We start from the raw sequence: 21701 nt of genomic DNA, 5'->3' as shown, positions 1-21701 counted from the left end.
TTCCCTTATCTCTGAGTGCTAAATATAACAGGACTATCAGCAACACCACCCATTGTATGGTATCATTAGCACTTAGAGAGGATCTTAACCCTTTGAGAACTGGTGGAGCAGACCCAAAAAGATAGATTTGGTTGGGGACTGAGGATTTAGGAAGGAACTGGGGCTGGAGTTGGGGCTGAGATTTGGATTAGAGCTGAGATTGGGGTTAAGGCTAGACATAGGATTGGCTTTAGGGCTGGGGTTAGGATTGGGTCTGGGCATAGACAAATCTGCCACTGGGATGAGATTAAACACAGAACTGTGAGTGTGTCCAAACATGGAGTGAGATTGAGACCAGGATGAGGGTCAGGTTTGGGACTGAGCACATGCAGAGTGGGATGGGGGAATGTCACTGCAGGATGTCCCTGCCAGTGTCCCAGCCCTCCTCAGGCACCTCTAAACATGGGGGCAGCTGGGTGCTCCAAGATCCAGGTGCTCTCACTCTGCCCCTCAATACCAGGAGAGCATTTGCTGAGGACAGCCTGGACTGTAATCCTTGGGAGTCAGGGATCAGCCTTCACATCCCTGTGGGAGCATCTACAGATGTGAGAAGAGATTTTTTTTCCCCCTCCTCTGTGGAAAGGTGAAGCCCAGCTGCCCTTTTCTTCTGGTGCCTCGTCCTCTCCTCAGCTGAGGATGTCAAACTCCCCAGGAGCAGGAGAATCCCCATTCCCTGTTTCCTTGTGGCTGCAGCCTGCAACATCCACTCAGAATGAAGAACTTTCTGACAGCCCTGCTGAATGACACCAGGAGGAGGTTTGTGAGAAAGGGAGGAAATTGTATTTTGATAGGAAATACAAGTTGCAAAATTATTTCTTTCCATCCCATTGATTTTCAGTCAGTTGTGGTTCTGATTTTCAGAGTGCCATCTTCTCAGCTGATTGTGTTTGTGTCCTCCTTTCTCTCCTGCCTCTCTTTGCCTGCTATATTTCTCTCTCCGTGTCTCCCTTGAGCCAGGGCAGCTGCCACAAAAGACCCACCCTGACTAAATACCCAGTGCAGGAGCTACAACAACCATGGGGGAAGTTAGGAAGGCTGGCAGTGAAATGTCACTGTAGGATCTTGCTGCACTTGGCTTTTGGCTCCTTCTCAAGAGCTTTGCCTTCATGGGCAGGAACATCTTTTCCTTGCTGGGAATTGGAATTCCAGCCCCTGTGAGTGTGTGCCATGGATCCCAGATGGGCATTTCTGCAGCTCCCAGGGTGCTGCTCCTGCCGTGCCTCCCAAGGAGCTGTGCAGGGCCAGACAAGGTCCAGCAGCTGTGTGGGTCCCAGAGCATGCAGCAAAGGTGGCTTTGCTGGACATTTTCCAGCACATTCCCAGCTGGAAGCAGAGAGAAGAAGGAAAGGGAAGTGTGCTGGTTTTGCACTGGAGCCACCCATGGAAGTGATTTTTCTGAGAGGAGCTGCTGAGAACTTCCTCTGTGCCTAACAAAACCAATTGCTGGCTAGCTTTGAGAATAGGCATGTTAATAAGCCAATTAAAAGCTAGATCTGCCTTTGTGAAATTCACATTTTAAAACTAAAAACTACAGGAATTCTCTCTTTTTCTTCTGGCCTTGAACAGGCAAGGAGACGTGGCCCAGGCCAGGCCCGCTCTGCCACGCCATCATGGTCTGGTGGGGAGTCTGGGGCGGGCAGTGGCTGCAGGGTGGTGAAGGGGAGGCCATTGGCTGCTGAGTCCTAGCCCGGCTGCTGAGATCCTGGCCCTCCACCCAGTGCGGCCACCAAAAGAAACCCTAAGGCGGCCCTGCAGTCTGTGAAGAAAACAGCCCCATGGTTGGAATTAAACACAGCAGGGCTGGAGACCAGCCATGCGGCCAGAGTGCCGCTGCTGTTCTAGCTGGGCCCCCTGAGATCCTGACACAGCCCCCAGTGTGGTCTGAAAAGCCACCATTGTGACTGCTTTGGCCACTGCCCAGCAGAGATCATGTGAACATCTGCAGGCCCCAGGCAAGATATTGACTCTTTCAGCACACAGATGAGACTTGCAGACCTTCAATGCTCCCTTGGGTGAGAGAAAAGGACAGAGTGAAGACACGTAGAAGAATAATAGGAACGCACCAAGGTCAGTAAAGAAACAATCAAGTCCCAGATGAAAGGGGAATGAGGAGATGCCTTAGGTTTTGGGTTGAAATCCTCTTGTAAAGCTATGGAGAAGATATAATTGATACATCAGACTCTTTTTCCCTGTAACTCATTGAAAAGTATGAAGTGTTCAAATTGTAGATATGAACAAACGCATCTATGTTAAAGCAAGCAGACATTGAAGTAGCTGTGATCACATGATAAGTTTGAACAGAGAGAAGAGAGAAGAGAGATGGAGACCCTTTGCCCACAGGGAAAGAAGAAGACCTCTGTTCCAGAGATGATCTGAGAGACAGATAAAGGGAACTTTGCTCTTGAACAGCTCATCTTTAAAATAGTACCCCATAAGTTGACATGGCCCAAACACAGCTGTGGAAAGGCTATTAAAGATGGGAGGGACTTCATGAGTGCAGATTCCTGGGCAGCTGCTATTTGTGGAAATGAAAAGCCACTAGAGAACTGTTTTCTTGTGGAGACATCTCCATAAAACAAGGGGGACTCCTCTCCCTGTGTGAAATGAACAAAGACTTTGTGTGCAATTGTGGGCATGGTTATGCAAATGTTTTTAATGGGAATTTTGAAATCCTGTTGTCAGGGTTTGAAGATAGCCTGACAGAGGAATGGTTGAACGACAAGGGACATGATACTGTAAAATTAATCCAAATAGGGAGGGCTACGTGGCTGCTGCAAAGTTCGCATGGCCCTGAAGAGTAGATGGTGTGCAGAAAGCAGGATATTGAAACTGCTTGGTATGTAGAAGTAGATAGAGAAGAACAAAGGGGTACTAAGCTGTTCTAACTGCAAGGCCAGCTGGACAGGCATGTATCGATCATAAAGATACTTTTAAGATAATAGTACAAGTCACATAGCAACCAATCATGAGCTTGGCTTTTGCAATATGTATGAGCTAATTAACAAACATATATAAACTGTGTAATCTGTCACAATAAACTGAGACTTGATGATCATGATATCATGAGTCTTGTCTCCCGCAGCATTTCCCTCTAACAACTGGTGCCCGAAAGCAGGGACCTGATCCGAGCCTAAGGCGAGAGGGGTGCTGCGTTGGGGTTCGGGTCCTGCAGCTGGAAGGACGGCGAAAGAGCCGAAACGCGTTGCTCCGCGCCCTGAGTGACCGCAGCGGCGAGCTCAGCCGATACGTGCTGCCGAAGCCTGAAGGAGCCAGCAACGGTACCGACGTAATCACGGAAAGGCAAGCAGCATATGATTTATTTAGTGCTTCTCTTAGAAAAAGGCAGATTAGGGGGATTGACTTAGATAAGGATCTCCCTTCACTATTGCATCATGCTGAGTCTTACGGCTTTTTCATTAACCCCCATAGTGTTCATAAACTTTCAGAATGGAGAAGATATAGGGATAAATTGTGGGAATTAGTGTTAGATGAGGATAAACCGGACAAGAAAATGAGTAAACTTTGGAGAGTGGTTGATAACGAATTGCTAATGTGTCAGGCAGAAAAGAGGGCAGTGGAAGTGATACGGACAGCTCTGGAGAAAAATAAGGAATGTAAACCCTCGCTTCTCTCCAGTGAGCCAAACCCTCCGGTTCTCACAAATTTTCCCATTCCCATCTCTGCTTCTGAAATGCCTGTACCTCCCATAGACACTAGTAGCATTGAGGTGCTGGAAATTGAGATCCAAATTGCTTTATGGCAACGGGACTGGGATCCCAAATTCACTTTTTGTGAACGGGAATCAGGTAGAACGGAGCGGGCGCGGGGCCAGACAGAGCGGGGCCGGCCAGCACCGAGCCGGAGGCGAGCCCGGGGCGGAGCGGACATCAGCCGAGAGACGGAAGGCTCCTTGTTGCCGAGCAACAGCGCAAGGGGGGAGAGGGGCGTTCCTGGGGCTCAGCCGCGCTGGAGTCGGAGCAGGCGGGGCGCGGCCGTGGCGGTGGTGTCTCTTCTCCCATCCAGAAGGTGACACAACAAGGACGGGAGCGAGGCGGCGCCGCCCCTCATCTCCCCGCAGTGCCCAGCAATGGCGGCGGAGATGGCGGCACAGTCCTGGTTGCCATGGCAGCGACAACGCCGAGAGCAGCAGCGCCACCGATGGCGGGATCGCAACACTACAGCAAAAATTTCAACAGCATCTTCCCAATTTCTTACAAGAGTCAGAAGACGTAATGAAAAAGTACAGCAGTACCGAGTGTTTTCCAAGATACCAAGAAGGATGAACATTATGTAAATCAATGTTATTTCAAATATGATATAGATAAAAATCACTATATAAAGATAGAAATGTTAGTAATGATGTAATTACCAAAAATGTCTCTGAAAACAAAGAGTTGAGAAAATGTCATCTGATGGAATTTTAGTATTGAGTTTGTAATCTCTGTCTTTGGGTTTTTATAGATAATAATATAAGTAATAGTGATTTTTAAGTTTTATAGATAATACGATAAATAGTGATTGTTAAGTTTTTGTAAGTAATGATAAGTAGTGATTGTTACTAATGTTATATGAGTGCTTTAAAAGGATTGTCTTAAACTATTTTAAACATTTCTTGTTAATAGGTTGATCATAAAATGTGAGTTGTCTGATTTTTGTGATAAGAATTATTATTAAGGTATTAAGGTGTTGTTATAGTATTTACAGTCAGTTTTCATATGTTTTATTATCTCTTTAGGTGATTGATTACAAGATGTTTTTTCAGGATCCTGTGTTTTTGATTTTTTAACTACTCATGTGTTTTCTTTATCCAATCTTTTATACAGCTGCAATTCATCTTCCTTTAAAAATTCATTATCCAAATTTTAGTTCAAGATTTCAGACTTCAAATTTTCAGATTTCTAAAGAAAAGGTTTGTTGCATTTAGAGAATTTTTATCTTAAAAGAGATTTTAGACCGGTTCAATTATTTGATAGTTTGATAAATTTTTAATAATAAGGTTTTTTACTTATAACTGTTATTTCTAGGACTTTTGTTTTATAATGTGTTAAAATATATCCTCCAATTAGAGTCTGAGCTCTGGCCAAGCTCTGGCTCTACGTGGATGGTGTGATTGACCCAGGTGTTTTCTGCATCAAAAAGTATTCAAGTCCTTTTGGCTTAACAATTTGACCATGTAAGGCAGCTGAGCCTCAAAAGGAGTTTTGGAGAAACATGATCCGGACATGTTTTATCCAGATCTCTGTTGTTTTAAGGTTTATCAGCTGCTGCAGACTCTGGGATGACAATTTGATAGTGTAGCACTTGGTAACTGTGATTTTATATGTAATATTAATTGTGTATTAACTGATTGATTTTTATTTGTTGTTAGTTTCTTTACTATATACATTGTTTTGTTCTTGATGTTTTTTCATGTTTATAACAAAGATGTTAATATTTCCATTTCTTCATGCAAATTTTAAGAAGCAGAATTGAGCTCCCTCCAGTCCCTGTGGGGAGTGTTGAGTTTGTTTGTGTTTTAGCAGGTGCAAAATCTAGATAGATTTCAGTGAAGAATGTTAAACTTATCAATTTCAAGAGAACACTAATCTCTCCACAAGTAAATCAGAGGATGCACAGCAAAAGTGGATTGTGCAAAGATTTGTGTTTCACCCACAGAAGATTGTAGACTTTGGGTTTTTTCATAAGTGTGTTTTTAATTATGTTATAGACTTTTTTACTAAGTTTTAATGAGTTTTAGTAATGCCTGTGATTTTTCTGTTCATTTTACCATTGCTTTTCAATGGCAAAAGAAAAAGAGGGACAATCAATTAGATAATCAAAAGCATAACATTAAGTTTATCATAAATATAGTTTGTATTTAGAATTAAGTTTGTTCCTTTCATGTTAAACAGAACAATCAAAAACATGAGAAATATGAAGTGGGGTGCACTTCTGTAATATAACCTCATTTTTCACCCCACGAGTTGCTTCAGTGCAAGCTCTCACACAATTGAAAATCCTAGCCTACTGGACAGAAAAAGTAAATTAGTATTCCATCTAAAATGTTGAGTGAGCTTGCCACAAATATAAGTAGTATCTGTCATGCAGTTCTGCAAAAGAGAGCAGCTGCCACTAATTTACTTCTTCTAGCCCAAGGTCATAGTTGTGAAGAATTTAAAGGAATGTGCTGTATGAACTTATCTGATCATTCTACATCTATCCATAAGCAAATACGAAAATTGACCAAGCTAACTCAACAGTTGAAGGTAGAAGATAGATTAAGTTTAAAAAGATAGCGAAAAGGATTAGAGATCAGACCATAGTTAAGAGACATTATCAAATACAGCATAATAGTTCTAAGCATAATTGTGATACTTTTGCTTGTTTTGCCCTGTGTGTTTGCTTGCTTACAAGGCTTGATGCAGCAGCTTTTGCAAAAAATGTTGAATGCACACCTTCTTATACAAAAGGAAAACGGGGGAGATGAAGAGAGCCTGACAGAGGAATGGTTGAACGACAAGGGACATGACACTGTAAAATTAATCCAAATAGGGAGGGCTACGTGACTGCTGCAAAGGTCGCATGGCCCTGAAGAGTAGATGGTGTGCAGAAAGCAGGATATTGAAACTGCTTGGTATGTAGAAGTAGATAGAGAAGAACAAAGGGGTACTAAGCTGTTCTAACTGCAAGGCCAGCTGGACAGGCATGTATCGATCATAAAGATACTTTTAAGATAATAGTACAAGTCACATAGCAACCAATCATGAGCTTGGCTTTTGCAATATGTATGAGCTAATTAACAAACATATATAAACTGTGTAATCTGTCACAATAAACTGAGACTTGATGATCATGATATCATGAGTCTTGTCTCCCGCGGCATTCCCTCTAACAAGGGTTATGCAAATAAAATTCCATTCTATGCTGTGATTTATTGGAGGGGTGGGTGGGGTTATGAAAAAAACAAGGGGGACTCCTCTCCCTGTGTGAAATGAACAAAGACTTTGTGTGCAATTGTGGGCATGGTTATGCAAATGTTTTTAATGGGAATTTTGAAATCCTGTTGTCAGGGTTATGCAAATAAAATTCCATTCTATGCTGTGATTTATTGGAGGGGTGGGTGGGGTTATGAAAATAATAGAGTGGTTCTTGCACAGTGATTTTTGGGAAGCCCCTTGAACCGCCCATGGTTGGGCCGGGGGCTTGGGGACACCCCCCAGTTTTCAGATCTCCCCCAAAGCTTCAGGGAATTGCTCCAGGGATCAATTGCTCACCTGGCATTTGGAGACACCCCTGAAGTTTTGAGGACTCACCTGAAGGTTTGGGATCCCACCCCCAAAAACCCTCAGGACCCTTGAAATCCACCCAGGACCCCCTAGTTGACCTTTGCCAGGGGTCTCTAGGGACCCCAAACCTTCCCCTTTCCACCCTGAAAGGATCTCTGGGGATGCCAAATTCCCCTCCCTGGGGATGACTTCTGGATTGTGGGTGTGAGTGGAGACTCTTCCACAGGGTTCGGAACCATGGCATGGAGCCCAGGGCCTCAGGAGGCACATCCCAGGGCCATGGAAGGAGTCCTGGGGGGATCTCGGGGGTCTTCAGTGCTCAACACTGGAGCAGAAAGCCTGGGTCAGGGTTCCCTGGTGAGTCTGGGATCTGGTGTTGGTGCTTGGAGGGAAGCCCAAGGGATCTCCAGGAGGTCCGGGGTGGGGGTCCCAGGCACTTGGTGCCAGAGCTTAGAGCCCTTTCTCGGGGTCCTTGGTGGGTTCCTGGTGCTCAGTCACAGAACTTGGAGCCCGGTCCCGGGGGTTCCAATGCCTGGTGTCCAGTCCGGGAGCTCGCTCTGGCTGCTTGGGGAGGGGAAGATTTGATGTCCCCACAGTTCCCTGGAGTGGGGAAGGGGCAGATTTGGGATCCTCACATGAGGAGGGGGTGAAATTTAGGGTCCCCAAAATCCCCTGGAAATGTCAGGGGTGGAGGAATTTAGGATCCTCAGGTGAGGGGGGGGTCAAATTTTGGGGTCCCCAAAGTCCCCTGAGATGGGAAGGGGGGGCTTCCAGGTGAAGGGGAGGGGGATCAACCACATACTTTGTGCTGTCCCCAGGAATGCCCCCAACTTTCCACCACCTCCCCAGGCAGCTGAAGGTGGGTTCCCCCTTGTCCCCCCTGCTTTGGGGACATCCCAGGGTGTGCCCCCACTTTTTCCACCCCATCATGACCCCAGTCCCAGTGCTCCCAGTGCCATGTGAGTGCTGATCCCATTAAAAGCCTTTGCCCGAGAAGTGGAAGTGACACCATGGCCACCCCCTGGCCCACACTGCTCCTCAGGCATCAGCCTGGCCATGGCTGTGCAGCTTGCCAGGGACCCCCAGAAGCGATACCTCGGTGAGAGGGTGGGAGGGGACACGAAAAATACCAGGAGGAGAGGGGGGTGGGACATCCTGGGATTGTCCCCAACACAGGATTTTGGGATCCCTGATGTATTTTAGGGTTTTTGGGATCTTCAGTCCTGGCCACCAAGCAGGACCTGTCGCAGGGGATTCCCATGGGGTTTTTGGAATCTGTGATGAACTTTTGGGATCCCTAAAGAATTTCTGGGGTTGCAGTCATGGCCACCATGCAGGACCTGTCATGGCAGGGGCTACTGGAGGCAGCAGCTGGGGACACCCTCCAGATCCTGCAGCTTGATGCCACCAGAGACAGCTCTATGGCCAAGTGCCAGGGGGGCCTTGGGGCAGAGGAGGGGAAAAGGAGTGGGCATCATGGGTGAGGAATTTTGGGGTATTTTGGGTTGTTTGATGTGGTACTCAAAACAGGGTGAATGGACCCAAAATGGAGGGTGAGGGACTCAAAATGACAGGACAAAGAATGCTGTGGGATGTTGTGGTGTTGGTGTTCAGGAACACATATAATCACAGAATATGATTATATGCAGGTGCTTTTATTGAAGAGCTCTGGGAATCAGGGGTACAGACCCAAATCTAACTCTGACATGGCTTTCAAGCTGAACATATTTTATATTCTATCGTTATATAGCTTACATATTAATTATTAAACTTATATTGTTCTATTGTATACTTTGATATTATTCAAGCATGAATTTCCTGTGATCTTTCTTAGGCCCCTGACCACAGTTTTTCATGATTCTTCTTACGAATAAACAGTAATTATATTTAATTACTAAACAATCATCGCATCTAACAATTGTATCATTTATCATACTCTAGCTATGCAGGTGCAGTTCTAGCAAGTACAAGGCCTATACTTTCCCAGGGCCTACTAAGCCTAACTTTCCTTCTAACTCCCCAAATCCCCATTATTTTAAAACCCTTTTACTATCACAGGGACCCCCCAGGATATTTGGGCTGAGCTCCCCCTCCCTGGGCACCTGTGGGATGGGGGGCAATGGTCCTGGGGCTGCAGTGACTTCAGGCAGCGCCAGGGCCACGTGATTCCTGCTCTCCTCTTCTCCTGCAGAAAGTTTTATTTGCTATCAAATACATCCCACCCAGCCGGCCCCACAACATCCTCATCCCACCACTCCTAACTGGGATCCCACTTCTCCCAATCTCCTCCCATCCCCATCTCATCCAGCAACTGTGAAATCAAGTGAGTTTAGCATGGGATTGAGTTTTTTTGAGAGGGAACAAGCAATGTGAGGTGGGATTGAGCCCTTATGTTAAAAGTCATTTGTTTTCAGTGGGATTTGAGTGGTTTTAAACTGGCAGATTGATCCCTCTTGGCTTTTGGAGTGCAGAGGGATTGAGAAGAGAAAAAAATTAAGGTCAAACCAAATGGATAAGTAGCCAGGTGTCTTCCCAACATGGATCACAAGGAATGTGGGTCACCAGGGCTCTGCCCAATGTGGGTCCTCCAGTGGGGGATGGAATTGGAGCAGCGCACGAAGTTCTTCCCGCACTTGGGGCACTTGCAGGGCTTCCCTTACTGGTGACTCTGTTGGTGTTGGGTCAAGTGAGAGCTGCTGGAGAACCTCTTCCTGCACTGGGGACACTCATAGGGCTTCTCCCCAGTGTGGATGCGCCGGTGCCTGACGAGGGTGGAGTTGAACTTGAATCCCTTCCCACAGTCAGGGCAGCAGAAGGGCCTCTCATCCGTGTGACCCCGATAGTGAAGGATGAGATGGGAGCTGGTCCTAAACCCCTTCCCACACTCGGAACACTCATAGGGTGTCTCCCCAGTGTGGATCATTTGGTGTCTGATCAGGGTGGAATTGTGGCTGAAGCTCTTCCCACATTCTCCACACTCGTAGGGTCTCTCACCAGTGTGGGTCCTCTGGTGCTGGATTAGGCTGGAGCTCAGTTTGAAGCTCTTCCCACATTGCCCACATTGGTAGGGCCTCTCCTTAGTGTGAATCATCTGGTGGCTGACCAGGTGGGAGCTCCGTGTGAAGCTCTTCCCACATTCCCCACACTCGTAGGGCCTCTCCTTGGCGTGGATGCGCCGATGCTGGATGAGGATGGAGTTGTCTGTGAATCCCTTCCCGCAGTCGGGGCAGCAGAAGGGCCTCTCCTCTGTGTGAATCCGATAGTGCAGGAGGAGATTGGAGCTGGTCTTAAACCCCTTCCCACACTCGGAACACTGATAGGGCCTCTCTCCAGTGTGGATCATTTGGTGTTTGATCAGGGTGGAATTGTAGCTAAAGCTCTTCCCACATTCCCCACACTTGTAGGGTCTCTCACCAGTGTGGCTCCTCTGGTGCTGGTTCAGGTTGAAGGTCTGGCTGAAGCTTTTCCCACACTCCCCACACTCATAGGGCCTCTCCCCAGTGTGTGTCACCTGGTGCCTGATCAGGTTGGAGCGCCGTCTGAAGCTCATCCCACACTCCCCACACTCATAGGGCCTCTCCCCAGTGTGGATTCTCTCGTGCAGGGTCAGCGCGGAGCTCCACCGGAAGCTCTTCCCACACTCCCCACAGTTGTAGGGCCGCTCCCCAGTGTGGGTCCTTTGGTGGCTGATCAGGTGGGAGCTTGACCTGAAGCTCTTCCCACACTCCGAGCACTTGTGGGGCTTCTCCCCATCATGAGCCTGCTCATGGACTACCAGCTGTGAGCTCTGGCTTGATCTCTGGCTGCCTTCCCAGCCCAGGGTGGATGGTTCTTCCTCAGATCCCCGCAATCTGAGTTTGCAGCCCCTCCTCATGTGGGATCTCTGGGGTTTTTCCTCCCTTTTGGATTCCTGCACCGTGGAGCCGCTCAGAACGGCCTCTTCCACGAGGTTCTGCCAAGGGGATTTGTCCTCCATGCTCTCCATCCTCAGATCCTTCCCTGGGGGAGGAAGGACAAGGAGAGGCTCTTCCTCTTCCTCGCAGCCTCCCAGGGGCTGGGAAAGGGAAATGCTGGTTTTAGGGGAAAACAAGGGATGAGCACATTGAAGGTTCCTCTGTCCAAGCCCATCTCTAGAAGTCACCAGCCACCTGGACTCCATAAAAACCTCCCAAACACCAAGATTCAGCCCTGAAAATGCCTCCCAGGAGTTCTCCATCCCTGCTCCCTCCCCTTTGCTGTTCGGGGCTCCCCCCTGTCCCAGCTGCGGGGGTCACACTTGGATTGGGGGTCCCCCTTCTCCTCGCTGCCCGCCCTCCCCAGGCTGCCAGGAGTCCCAGCAATCCCAAAAGCTCTCCCCTCTTGGCTCTCCCCATTGAGGGCTGCCGGGGCTTTTGGGCTCCCGGGCTCCCTTCTCCCCTTCTTCTCTGCTCTGGGCTGCAGGGGCTCCAAGGAGTCCCCCGTGCCCCTCTCCAGGCTCTTGGGGGTCCCGCCAATGGCTCTTGGCTCCCCACTTTGGGCTCCTGGGAAACACAGGGCTCTGCTCCTCCAGGCTGCCTCTGCCGGCAGCCGCCACCGGGACCCCCCAGTGTCCCCCCGAGGGGCCTTTTCCGCTCAGCTTTGCAGTTCTTCCTTCTCCAAACATCCCCCCAAAAAACCCAACCCAGGGACCCCCTGGATATCTGGGCTGAGCTCCCGCTTCCAGCTCACCTGCGGGATAGGGGGGCGATGATCCCACAGGTGGGGGCTGCGAATTCACGGAGGACACGACTGCGCACTTCCTTCTCCTTTCCTTCATCCGCCTTTGTCCCTCCTCTTCCTCTTCCACTTCTTCCCTTCCCCCTCCTCCTCCTCTCTAAGCCTCTCTCTTCTGCTTCCATCCCTCCCCTTCCATCCCTCCTTCTCCTCCTCCACTCCTCCCCTTCTATCCGTCCTCCTCTTTCTCTTCCTCCGCCCTAACCCCACCTGCTTTTCCGCCTTCATCTCTCACCTCCCCTTCCCTCCCTCCTCCTCCTCCCTAAGCCCATCTCCCGCTCCTCCTTCATCCCTGCCCTTCCCTCCCTCCTCCTCCTCCCCCAGCAGCAGCGGCGCCCTCGGTTCCCGTTCCCGCAGCCCCGGCAGCCCGCGGCAGGAGCGGGGATGGAGCCGGGACAGGTCGGGATGGGCAGCGCGGGGCTCTCGGCTGCTCCCAGCCGCTGTTCCAGGGAGGAACCCGGCCCGGACCAAAGGAGAGGCAAACTGGGAAAACTGGGGGCTGCACATCCAAACAGGGGCTGGCTGGGGACCCTGCCTGGGCACTGCTGGCCCTTGGGGCTCCTCTGGGACAGCCAGGAGGGGGGAACACACAGAGGGCTGGGGGATGCCAGGAGTGGCAGCACTGGGAGGGACTGGGCTCTACTGGGATTACACTGGGTGTGAGTAGGAGCCTGCAGGGGGTAATTGAGACCATGTCAGCAGCAAATGGGATACACTGAGAGTGACTGGGATTATGCTGAGGGTGACTGGGAGCAGCTGTGAGAAACTGGGATCATGCCAGGAGCAACTAGGAGGAGCTGGGTGTGACTGTCTGTATGCCAGGGTGATTGGAAACCACAGGGCTTTTACTGGGACGAACTGGGATCCTGCTGGGATCATACTGGCAATGAGTGCAAATACACTGAGGCTGACTGGGAATGGCTGTGAACAAATGCGATCATACTGGAAGGAACTGGGAGTGACTGGGAACATGCTGGAGGGAAATGGGGTACACTGGGAGATACTGGGAGTGACTGCAACAAAAGCGAGGGTGAAAGAGAGCAACTGGACACGTGGAGCACAACTGGTTCATACTGGCAATGACTGGGTGTTGGAGAAGATGAAATAGGAAAGTCTTATAAATATGATTGCCTGGCAAGAGATTTAGAAAATACAGAGATTGAGACGGTAACAAGTTTGAGAGACCAAACCTTAGTTACTGAACAACTAGAAAACAATAGTACAGCCAGTTGAAGGCAATCTCCCCTTCTGATTAAACAATGCCCCTTACCTACAGGTAGGTCCAAAGGTCAAATGGACCGTTCGATCTCACCCCAATGTATGGGTCATCCCACATCTGTAACTCTTCCCCTGAAGCATCAGGTGTCTGTGACCCCATTGGCCTAAGTCTTGTTCCAGCCCACCTTGAAGCTCCCTGATAAGGAGTGTCCAAGGGACCAGACACTCTCTTAGAACTTCCTCTTGGGACCCTCTCTAGCACCCTCTACCCCTTGCCTCTCCCCGCCCCCACTCCCTAGGGCCTGCCACGAGTTGCACCTGGTAACTCCAAGCAGGGTACTTCACCCGTTGTAATAAGCCACATATGCTAAGACCAGACTTCAGAGATCTCGTCTCCGTCCATCCAAACTGTCCTGGAGTCCAGTGCTCCTCACAACTGGGAGCACACTGGGGTCATATTTGGGTCATACTGGGAGTGATTGCAGTAATACCAGGAGTATCTGAGGGCAACAGGGAATACACCCTGTACATCATCCCCCATGCTGGGGGTGACTGGGAGCAACTGGGAGCATGCTGGGAGCAAAACGTATTTACTGGGGCTGACTGGCTTGATCTGGGAAGCAACTGGAACCATACTGGAGGCAGTTGGGACCATACTGGGAGAGACTGGAAGTAACTGGGATTATACTGGCACCACACTGGGAGTGCTGGCATGTGTCTAGGATCAAACTGGAGCTTACTGGGATCATATTGGGGTTGAAAGGAAGCAACTGGGATCACACCTTGGGCTACTGGGAGCAACTGAGTGAAACTGGGATCATGCTGCAAGCAAATTGGAAGAACTGGGAAGGAATGGATGCATGCTGGAGGCAACTGGGATATACTGGGCATGACTAGGGGATCATAATGGGATAACTAATACCTTCCTGGTGTTAGAGGGAAATGCCGCGGGAGACAAGACTCATGATATCATGATCATCAAGTCTCAGTTTATTGTAACAGATTTCACAGTTTATATATGTTCGTTAATTAGCTCATACATATTGCAAAAGCCAAGCTCATGATTGGTTGCTATGTGACTTGTACTATTATCTTAAAAGTATCTTTATGATCGATACATGCCTGTCCGGCTGGCCTTGCAGTTAGAACAGCTTAGTACCCCCTTTGTTCTTCTCTATCTACTTCTACATACTAAGCAATTTCAATATCCTGCTTTCTGCACATCATCTATTCTTCAGGGCCATGCGAACTTTGCAGCAGTCACGTAGCCCTCCCTATTTGGATTAATTTTACAGTATCATGTCCCTTGTCGTTCAACCATTCCTCTATCAGGCTCTCTTCATCTCCCCCGTTTTCCTTTTGGACAAGAAGGTGTGCATTCAACATTTTCTGCAAAAGCTGCTGCATCAAGCCTTGTAAGCAAGTAAACACACAGGGCAAAACAAGCAAAAGTATCACAATTATGTTTAGAACTATTATGCCATATTTGATGATGTCCCTCAACCATGGTCCGATCCCCAATCCTTTCAGCCAGCCTTCCAAGCCCAATCCGTCCTCCACCTTCAACTGTTGAGTTAGCTCGGTCAATTTTCGTATTTGCTTATGGATAGATGTAGAGTGATCAGATAAGTTCATGCAGCACATTCCTTCAAATTCCTCACAACCATGACCTTGGGCTAGCAATAGGAAATCTATAGCCGCCCTATTCTGCAGTGTGGCATGTCTTACTGAGTCTACGTCCAAAAGCAGGTCACTTAGGGCCTTCGATGTAGCATTCGTCTGTTTAGCTAGCCAGCATCCCAGCTTGTTGAGTTGAGCTAATGCTCCTGCTGAGGCAACACCAGGCGCTAGGAAAGAGGCAGCAATAATCGCCTCAGGGGACCAAAATCTAACATTATCTTGACAGTTACTGGCAAAGTTATGTACACTGTGTCGCAATCTGCTGCCATGATGACGCCGAGCCATGTCTAATATCATTGATGTGTTGGGTGTCAGCAATGACAATCTTCCTAACGAACAAGGGCCTCCCTTTATTTTGGAAGGTATGCCAGCCCAAGCTCTGTCACCACAAATAAAGAATATTCCTCGGGGCAAAGAAAGCGGATTATTTGTTGACTTTGAAACCTTTTTGGCCGTGTACTGACACCAGATACTACTGTTTCTGTAAATTGGCAAAGTGGAATTAACGACAATTGCAGACTCATTGATTCTCTGTTGCTTGCTTGTCCAGTTAAAGTACAAACAGCAATCCATGCCAACTGCCCCCAGTAGCTCTAGCTCCTGGGGTTCTGCCGGGGCGATCGGTAAGTAGGGCACCCACCTGTCCCAATTATCTACAGTAGTATTCAAATTTAAATTATCACAAGTTGGAACACGTGTAGGACATGGCCATGTATCCAATGGTAGACCGACTAGGCAGGTGGAGAACGGATTGCCTGGGGAAGATAAAGCAAGACAGATGGACTCTTGCCCTGTTAGATTTGCCATTGTGACCCATACATTTGTTTTAGGTTGAGGTGGGACGTATGCCTGCAAACTTAGCAGCACGGCTGAGACGACGAAACCTCCTACACTGCGTGTCCCATTCCTCTGGGTCAACTTGCCACTGAATGGGGATGCCGATACCATTCTGACAACAGGAATCTATAATCCCTGTCCTTTTAACACCTAGAATTTTCTCTACTAAGTGCTGTACCCTCCAAGCTAGCCTTCTTAATTCCAGGTCTTCTGTATTTTCTATTAATCTCAGGCTCTCCCTGATAGGCTGACCTGTTAGTCGTGTTAAAGCGCGCTGTGGTGAGTCAAAGCTCCACTGGCGCTGACAGGTAAGACACCAGAATGCAGAGGTAAGGTGGTGCTGATGAATCCACCAACGATGAGAGCACCCTCCACAATATATTTTTACCCAAGATTGGTGGTCATAACTATTGCAAGTCAAGCAAGCAAGCGGACAAAAGCGGTCAAAGTCTCTAGCTAAATGAGGCAAGAGGCAGTCTTCAACTTCTCTCTCCGAGTCAAACAGGAATTTAATCTGAAACTCTTCTTCTAGTTCATACAGGATCCTGGAGATCGTCCTCTGTAGGCGCTGCCTCCTTCTCTGCTCCGGGCTGGTCATTGGTGGGCCGCACCCACTTAGCTGGGACCCACACAGTACCTGTTGGTGTAGAAACACACAGATAGCCCCTGCCCCAGTATAATACTTTGGCTGGACCTTGCCAAATTCCTGTTTTTGGATCTCTATACCTGACTACCATTTGCGGAGGGGTAGGGGCTTTAGAGGCAAAATGAGTAATTGCTGCGGGTAACCCCCCATCTCCAAAAATACATAAGTGATTAAGCACAAACAGGCATTTCAATAACCTATCCTGCACGCTGACTGTATCAGTGTATTTTTCCAGATATTGTTTAAGAGTTCCATTGGCTCTCTCTACTATTGCCTGTCCAGTAGGGGAGTTTGCAATCCCTGTAACGTGTGTGATGTTCCATGTTTGCATAAAGCGGGCAACACGTTTACTGCAATAAGCAGGGCCATTATCAGTCTTGATCCTCTGAGGCACTCCCATAACTGCGATACAGCTGCTGAGATGTCGCTCCACATGAAGGGCCCGTTCTCCTGTCTGAGCAGTAGCCCATATGTAATGGCTGTAAGTATCAATAGTCACATGGACGTACTTCAAACGACCAAAACTAGGTACATGGGTGACATCCATCTGCCAAAGTTCATTAGCTTGCAGGCCTCGCGGATTTACTCCTATTCCCAGGCCCACTCCTCTGTTGTGATGGCTACATATGGGGCAAGCCTTAACAATAGCTCTAGCTTCTTGTAGTGGAATACGGAACTCCTGTGATAGGCCTTTGGCATTCTGATGAAAGATAGCATGGTTCTCTCGGGCCATTGTTTGCCGTGGAAGTACTACTTGATGAGCAATTGACACTGACACTAATTTGTCGGCTCTGGCATTGCCTGCTCCCAGTCCTTCATTCCATTTGTGGCTGTGGACATGTATGATAGAATATGCCTCCCTTCTGTTCCTTAAGGCGCGCTTTAATTGAAGAAAGAGCTCGTAAAGGCGCTGATTTTGGACCTCCTTGATGGCGGCATCTTCAATCCTTGATGCCACTCCTACGACATAGAGTGAGTCAGAAACAACGTTCAGCGGCCCCAACAAGTGAGACACTGCCCAAATAACTGCCCTTAACTCCAATGTCTGTAAGTTGTCCTGAAATGTTGCCTCCAGTATCTGGTAATGCCATTGTTGTTCTGTCTTCCAGACCACAGCCGCTCTGCGTGATTTGCGGCCTGCGTCTGTGAAAGCTGTAATGGCATTTGAGATAGGCTTCTCCTTTCTGAGGGGTTTCTGTATCCATGTCCATTTTCCTACCCATTGTAATTGTTTGGGTGTAAGGGGTCCTGTACTAACAGTAGCTGCAGATGAAAGCAATGCTTCGGCAAGGGGTGCAGAGTTTAGAAGGTACCAGTCCAAAGTGGGTTTTTCCATGGGTATATTGATTTTTACTGGTTCTGAACCACTTATCTCTAAAATACGAGTACGTCCCTTCTTGATAAGTGTTGCCAGGCTGTCGACCTTGGAGGTTACTGTTCTTTTTTGCTGTAATGGGGGTGAGATCCATTCTAGCACCACCGTCTCCCCCGTTTTCTTTTCATGCTGGGTGACAGCCCCTAATAGGTGGTCCTCAGTGTTCCAAATGGTCAAATGTAAAGGAAGATCAGGATCAAGACGTCTCACAAAACCAGTAGAGATGCAGTGTGTAATGTCGTGTAAAGCACGACGTTGATCTGACGTCAGATGAACTGGAGTGCAGGAATCGGTTCCTTTGACGAGTGGGCGCAGTTTGTCTAAAAGGATATTAGGAATTCCAGTAACTGGCTTGAGCCATTGTAAGTCGCCCAAAAGCCTTTGCGCTTCATGCAAGGTGTTGACTGATGACTGGATAGATAGCTTCTGTGGTGTAATTCGCTGTTGAGTGATCGTCCATCCCAAGTATTTCCATGGAGCAGAAAATTGAATTTTGTTGGGTGCAATGACGAGAGAAGACTTCTCCAACGTATGCAGGATATCATGGATTTGAGAGTCTAAAAAGGGGGTTGCTTGTGCGAACAGAATATCATCCATGTAGTGATAGATGATGGTATCGGGCATGCGTTGTCGCAGTGGCTGAAGTGCTCCATCCACATATAGCTGACAAATTGTAGGCGAATTACGCATCCCTTGTGGCAAAACCGTCCATTCAAATCTCCTGGCTGGCTCGCCATGATTGAGGGCAGGGAGAGTAAAGGCAAACCTTTTAGTATCTGCAGGGTGCAGAGCAATAGTAAAAAAGCAGTCTTTCAAATCTATAACTAAAATGGGCCATTCTTGTGGTAACATAGCAGGATTCGGCATCCCAGGTTGCAGTGCTCCCATAGGTTCCATCTGATCATTTACTGCTCTGAGATCATGCAAGAGCCGGTAATTGCCCGACTTTTTCCTGATAACAAAGATCGGAGTGTTCCAAGGGCTTGTGGATGGTCTAAGATGTCCCTGCTTGTATTGTTCATCAACCAACAAATGTGCCTGCTCCAGACTTTCCCGTTTCAAAGGCCATTGCTTAACTACCACAGGCTCGTTAGTAGTCCATGTAAGTGGTAGCGGGAAGATCCAAGCAATGGCCGTCACTGAAAAGAATGATCGTTGGTAAGGACGAGGCCCAGCTGGGCTAGAACATCACGGACAATCAAGCATTGAACAGCAGGTGGTAAGGTTATTATAGAGAGCGCTGCAGACGCCTGTCTCCCTTCAATTTCAACAGTCAGTACTGGGGTGCGGCTTGCGAGTGTCATTCCGCCGATGCCGCTCACCGTGGTTGCTGTGGGCTGGGTGGGCCAAGACGCAGGCCAATGACCTGGGTCAATAATGCTGGTATCTGCGCCCGTATCCAGAAGTCCTTTAAGCACAATGCTGTGTCCCTGATGGATCAAGCGACAGGATTTCCTGGGGCGGGTGTTGAGATCCAAGGTAAGCAATGCGAGACCTCCTGTTGAGCCAAATCCTTCTGGAGTCCTGGGGACTCGGGATATAGGTTCCAATCCTTTGGTCATTTGTGGCAGTGGGATTAACTGAGCAATCCTTTGACCTTTTGGTACTGTCACGGGGGGATATGGCGTATGAGCATTGATCATGATTTCGCCGCAGCAGTCGGCATCGATGATCCCTGGTTCCACAAAGAGGCCTAAAATAGAGGCTGAAGAGCGGCCAATAATGAGTCCTCCCATAGCTTGTCCGTGTATTCGCAAGGGGCCATGGATTCCAGTTGGAATTTTATGTGGTCTTGAAGTTAGGAGATCAGTGTCTACTGCGGCTGCCAAGTCCAGGCCGAGGCTCCCGCAGGTGGCAGGCTGGAATTGCTGAGTGACTTCATTTCTGCAGCTGCTATTTGTGTCCCGGCGCGGCCGCTGATCGCGCTGCTCCTGAAGTTTCCCTGCTTCCTTTTGCATGCGTTAGAGTTGTGGGTGTTTGATTGGCATCTGCCACACCAGACTCCTGTTGCTCCGCATTCCCTTCGAGTGTGACCTAAGTTTCCACAGCGGTAGCATTTTACACGTGCCCCCCCGGTAGTATTAGAATGGGGGCGTAGCCTGAAGGGGAGCAAGGGCTGCTAAGACCTGATTTTGAGAGGCTAAAACCTGATTTTGAGAGCTTGCCTGTTCTCGTAATCCCTGTCCTATCTCTTGTAAAGCATTAACCAATAGTGCCTGAGTTCCAACTGGTACTGAAGCAGCCTTTTCTAGCAATGTTTGGACAGTCCAATCCCCAGGGATAGAAGTAATCAAATTTCTAGTTGTGGGATTGCTATTCTGGAGTATGCACTGCTTAAGTAGGGCATCCTGCATATGATCAGCCACCCCTGCTTTGGACAACGCCTCCATTATTTTATCTACGAATGTGCCAAGAGGCTCCTCCCTGCCTTGTTTAATCCCCATATACATTGGAATTCCACCCGGGGTCTTGACTTTGTCTATGGCTCTTCTTGCCACCACTGTGGCTTCTCTTAATTTGTCAGGTCCTAGTGCCGCCTGTTGTTCTAAGCGTACATGATTACCCTGTCCCATGAGTTCGGCTACAGTAAGCCCTGCCAAAGGATCCCCCTGAGCCCTTGGTAAATTGGCGCTTCTCTCCGCTTCCTCTCTCCAGCGTGCCTCAAAAAGTAAGCGTTGATGCGGCGTGAAGATCAATTTGGCCATTCCCCTAACATCGGAAGGCAATAAAGTGTGAGCATTAAAAATAAAATCAAGCATTTGCCTGGCAGGCTCACTGGCGATACCATAGCTCCCCACAGTGGCGCGCAGCTGTGTCAACAGTTTCCAGTCCATGCTCTGGACCTGCGCAGTGTACACCCCGTCGCCATTCGGCAAAAATATCACCGGAAACACAAGGGTTTCCTGTGCTGCCGTGAAGAGCTCAGCGTCCCCCGTCTGCATGCCCTCCTGTGCAATAGCAGCCCATAACTCACGTCTTCCCTTAGCCATGGCCTCCACGAGGTCAGAATCTGCCCTAGGGACAGGTGCCTGTCCGGGAGACGGAGGATGCCGCGAGGAGGGTGCTACGGTAACATTTTGAATTGCCGGAGGGGGACGCGATGCTGGGGGTAGAGGGGGAGCTGATGGCAGCACCTCAATGCCACTAGTATCTGTGGGCGGTGCAGGCATTTCAGGAGCAGAGATGGGGACAGGGAAATTTGTAAGGACCAGAGGGTTAGGCTCACTAGAAGAAAGCGAGGGTTCATATTCCTTATTTTTCTCCCGGGCTGTCCGTATCCCTTCCACCGCCTTCTTTTCTGCCTGACATATTAGCAATTCACTATGAACTACCCGCCAAAGCTTTCCCATCTTCTTACCCGTTTTATCTTCATCTAACACTAACTCCACCAACTTATCCCCATATTTCCTCCATTCGGAAAGTTCATGAACACTATGGGGGTTAACGAAAAAGCCGTAAGACTCAGCATGATGCAATAGCGAAGGGAGATCCTTATCTAAGTCAATCCCCCTAATCTGCCTTTTTCTAAGAGAAGCACTAAATAAATCATATGCTGCTTGCCTTTCCATGATTACGTCGGTACCGTTGCTGGCTCCTTCAGGCTTCGGCAGCACGTATCGGCTGAGCCCGCTTCTACGGTCACTCAGGGCGCGGAGCAGAGCGTTTCGCCTCTTCTCTTTATTTTCGCCGTCCTTCCAGCCGCAGGACCCGCACTCCAACGCAGCACCTCTCTCGCCTTAGGCTCGGATCAGGTCCCTGCTTTCGGGCGCCAGTTGTTAGAGGGAAATGCCGCGGGAGACAAGACTCATGATATCATGATCATCAAGTCTCAGTTTATTGTAACAGATTTCACAGTTTATATATGTTTGTTAGTTAGCTCATACATATT

General features: G+C 48.7%; 3 protein-coding genes and 1 long non-coding RNA gene across 6 annotated transcripts; 1 reads left to right on the top strand and 3 right to left on the bottom strand.

The window, feature by feature from the left end:
* The first annotated feature begins 1690 nt into the window (after window positions 1–1690).
* On the top strand, window positions 1691–6882 carry LOC146765908 (uncharacterized). Its single transcript, XR_014958721.1, has 2 exons — window positions 1691–2106; window positions 3122–6882. It is a non-coding gene; the product is annotated as an uncharacterized LOC146765908 (long non-coding RNA).
* A 2056-nt stretch (window positions 6883–8938) lies between these two features.
* LOC116183127 (uncharacterized) lies at window positions 8939–12112 on the bottom strand. Of its 3 annotated transcripts, none has more exons than XM_077789588.2 (2): window positions 12012–12112; window positions 8939–11374 (listed from the first exon to the last, which is right to left on the bottom strand). In XM_077789588.2, the coding sequence occupies exon 2, from the start codon at window positions 11287–11289 to the stop codon at window positions 9961–9963; it is 1329 nt and encodes a 442-aa protein (XP_077645714.2). In that variant the 5' UTR covers window positions 11290–11374; window positions 12012–12112; the 3' UTR covers window positions 8939–9960. The 3 variants fall into 3 exon arrangements, with proteins under 3 accessions (XP_077645714.2, XP_085449656.1, XP_085449655.1); XM_085593530.1 differs by having other exon boundaries at window positions 8939–11358; XM_085593529.1 differs by having other exon boundaries at window positions 8939–11303.
* Window positions 12113–12197: 85 nt separating this feature from the next.
* On the bottom strand, window positions 12198–16291 carry LOC146765907 (syncytin-2-like). Its single transcript, XM_085593532.1, has one exon. The coding sequence runs from the start codon at window positions 15900–15902 to the stop codon at window positions 14535–14537; it is 1368 nt and encodes a 455-aa protein (XP_085449658.1). The 5' UTR covers window positions 15903–16291; the 3' UTR covers window positions 12198–14534.
* Window positions 16292–19762: 3471 nt separating this feature from the next.
* LOC146765906 (uncharacterized) lies at window positions 19763–21694 on the bottom strand. The gene has a single exon (XM_085593531.1). The coding sequence runs from the start codon at window positions 21379–21381 to the stop codon at window positions 19894–19896; it is 1488 nt and encodes a 495-aa protein (XP_085449657.1). The 5' UTR covers window positions 21382–21694; the 3' UTR covers window positions 19763–19893.
* Window positions 21695–21701: the final 7 nt, after the last annotated feature.

The sequence above is a fragment of the Lonchura striata genome, chromosome 16 (assembly GCF_050655825.1).
Source record: "Lonchura striata isolate lonStrDom1 chromosome 16, ASM5065582v1, whole genome shotgun sequence".
Taxonomy (NCBI): Eukaryota; Metazoa; Chordata; class Aves; order Passeriformes; family Estrildidae; genus Lonchura; species Lonchura striata.
Note: the sequence above shows the minus strand (reverse complement) of the source record. Positions and strands in the feature narration are given on the sequence as shown.

Excerpts from the sequence above, each read along its gene's own strand:
- LOC116183127 (XM_085593529.1), bottom strand. The coding sequence starts at position 12,099 with ATGAAGGAAAGGAGAAGGAAGTGCGCAGTCGTGTCCTCCGTGAATTCG. Across the intron at positions 11,304-12,011 it reads ATCGCCCCCCTATCCCGCAG|GGAAGGATCTGAGGATGGAG; the intron begins GTGAGCTGGAAG and ends TTCCTCCCCCAG.
- LOC146765906 (XM_085593531.1), bottom strand. The coding sequence starts at position 21,381 with ATGGAAAGGCAAGCAGCATATGATTTATTTAGTGCTTCTCTTAGAAAA.
- LOC146765907 (XM_085593532.1), bottom strand. The coding sequence starts at position 15,902 with ATGGTATCGGCATCCCCATTCAGTGGCAAGTTGACCCAGAGGAATGGG.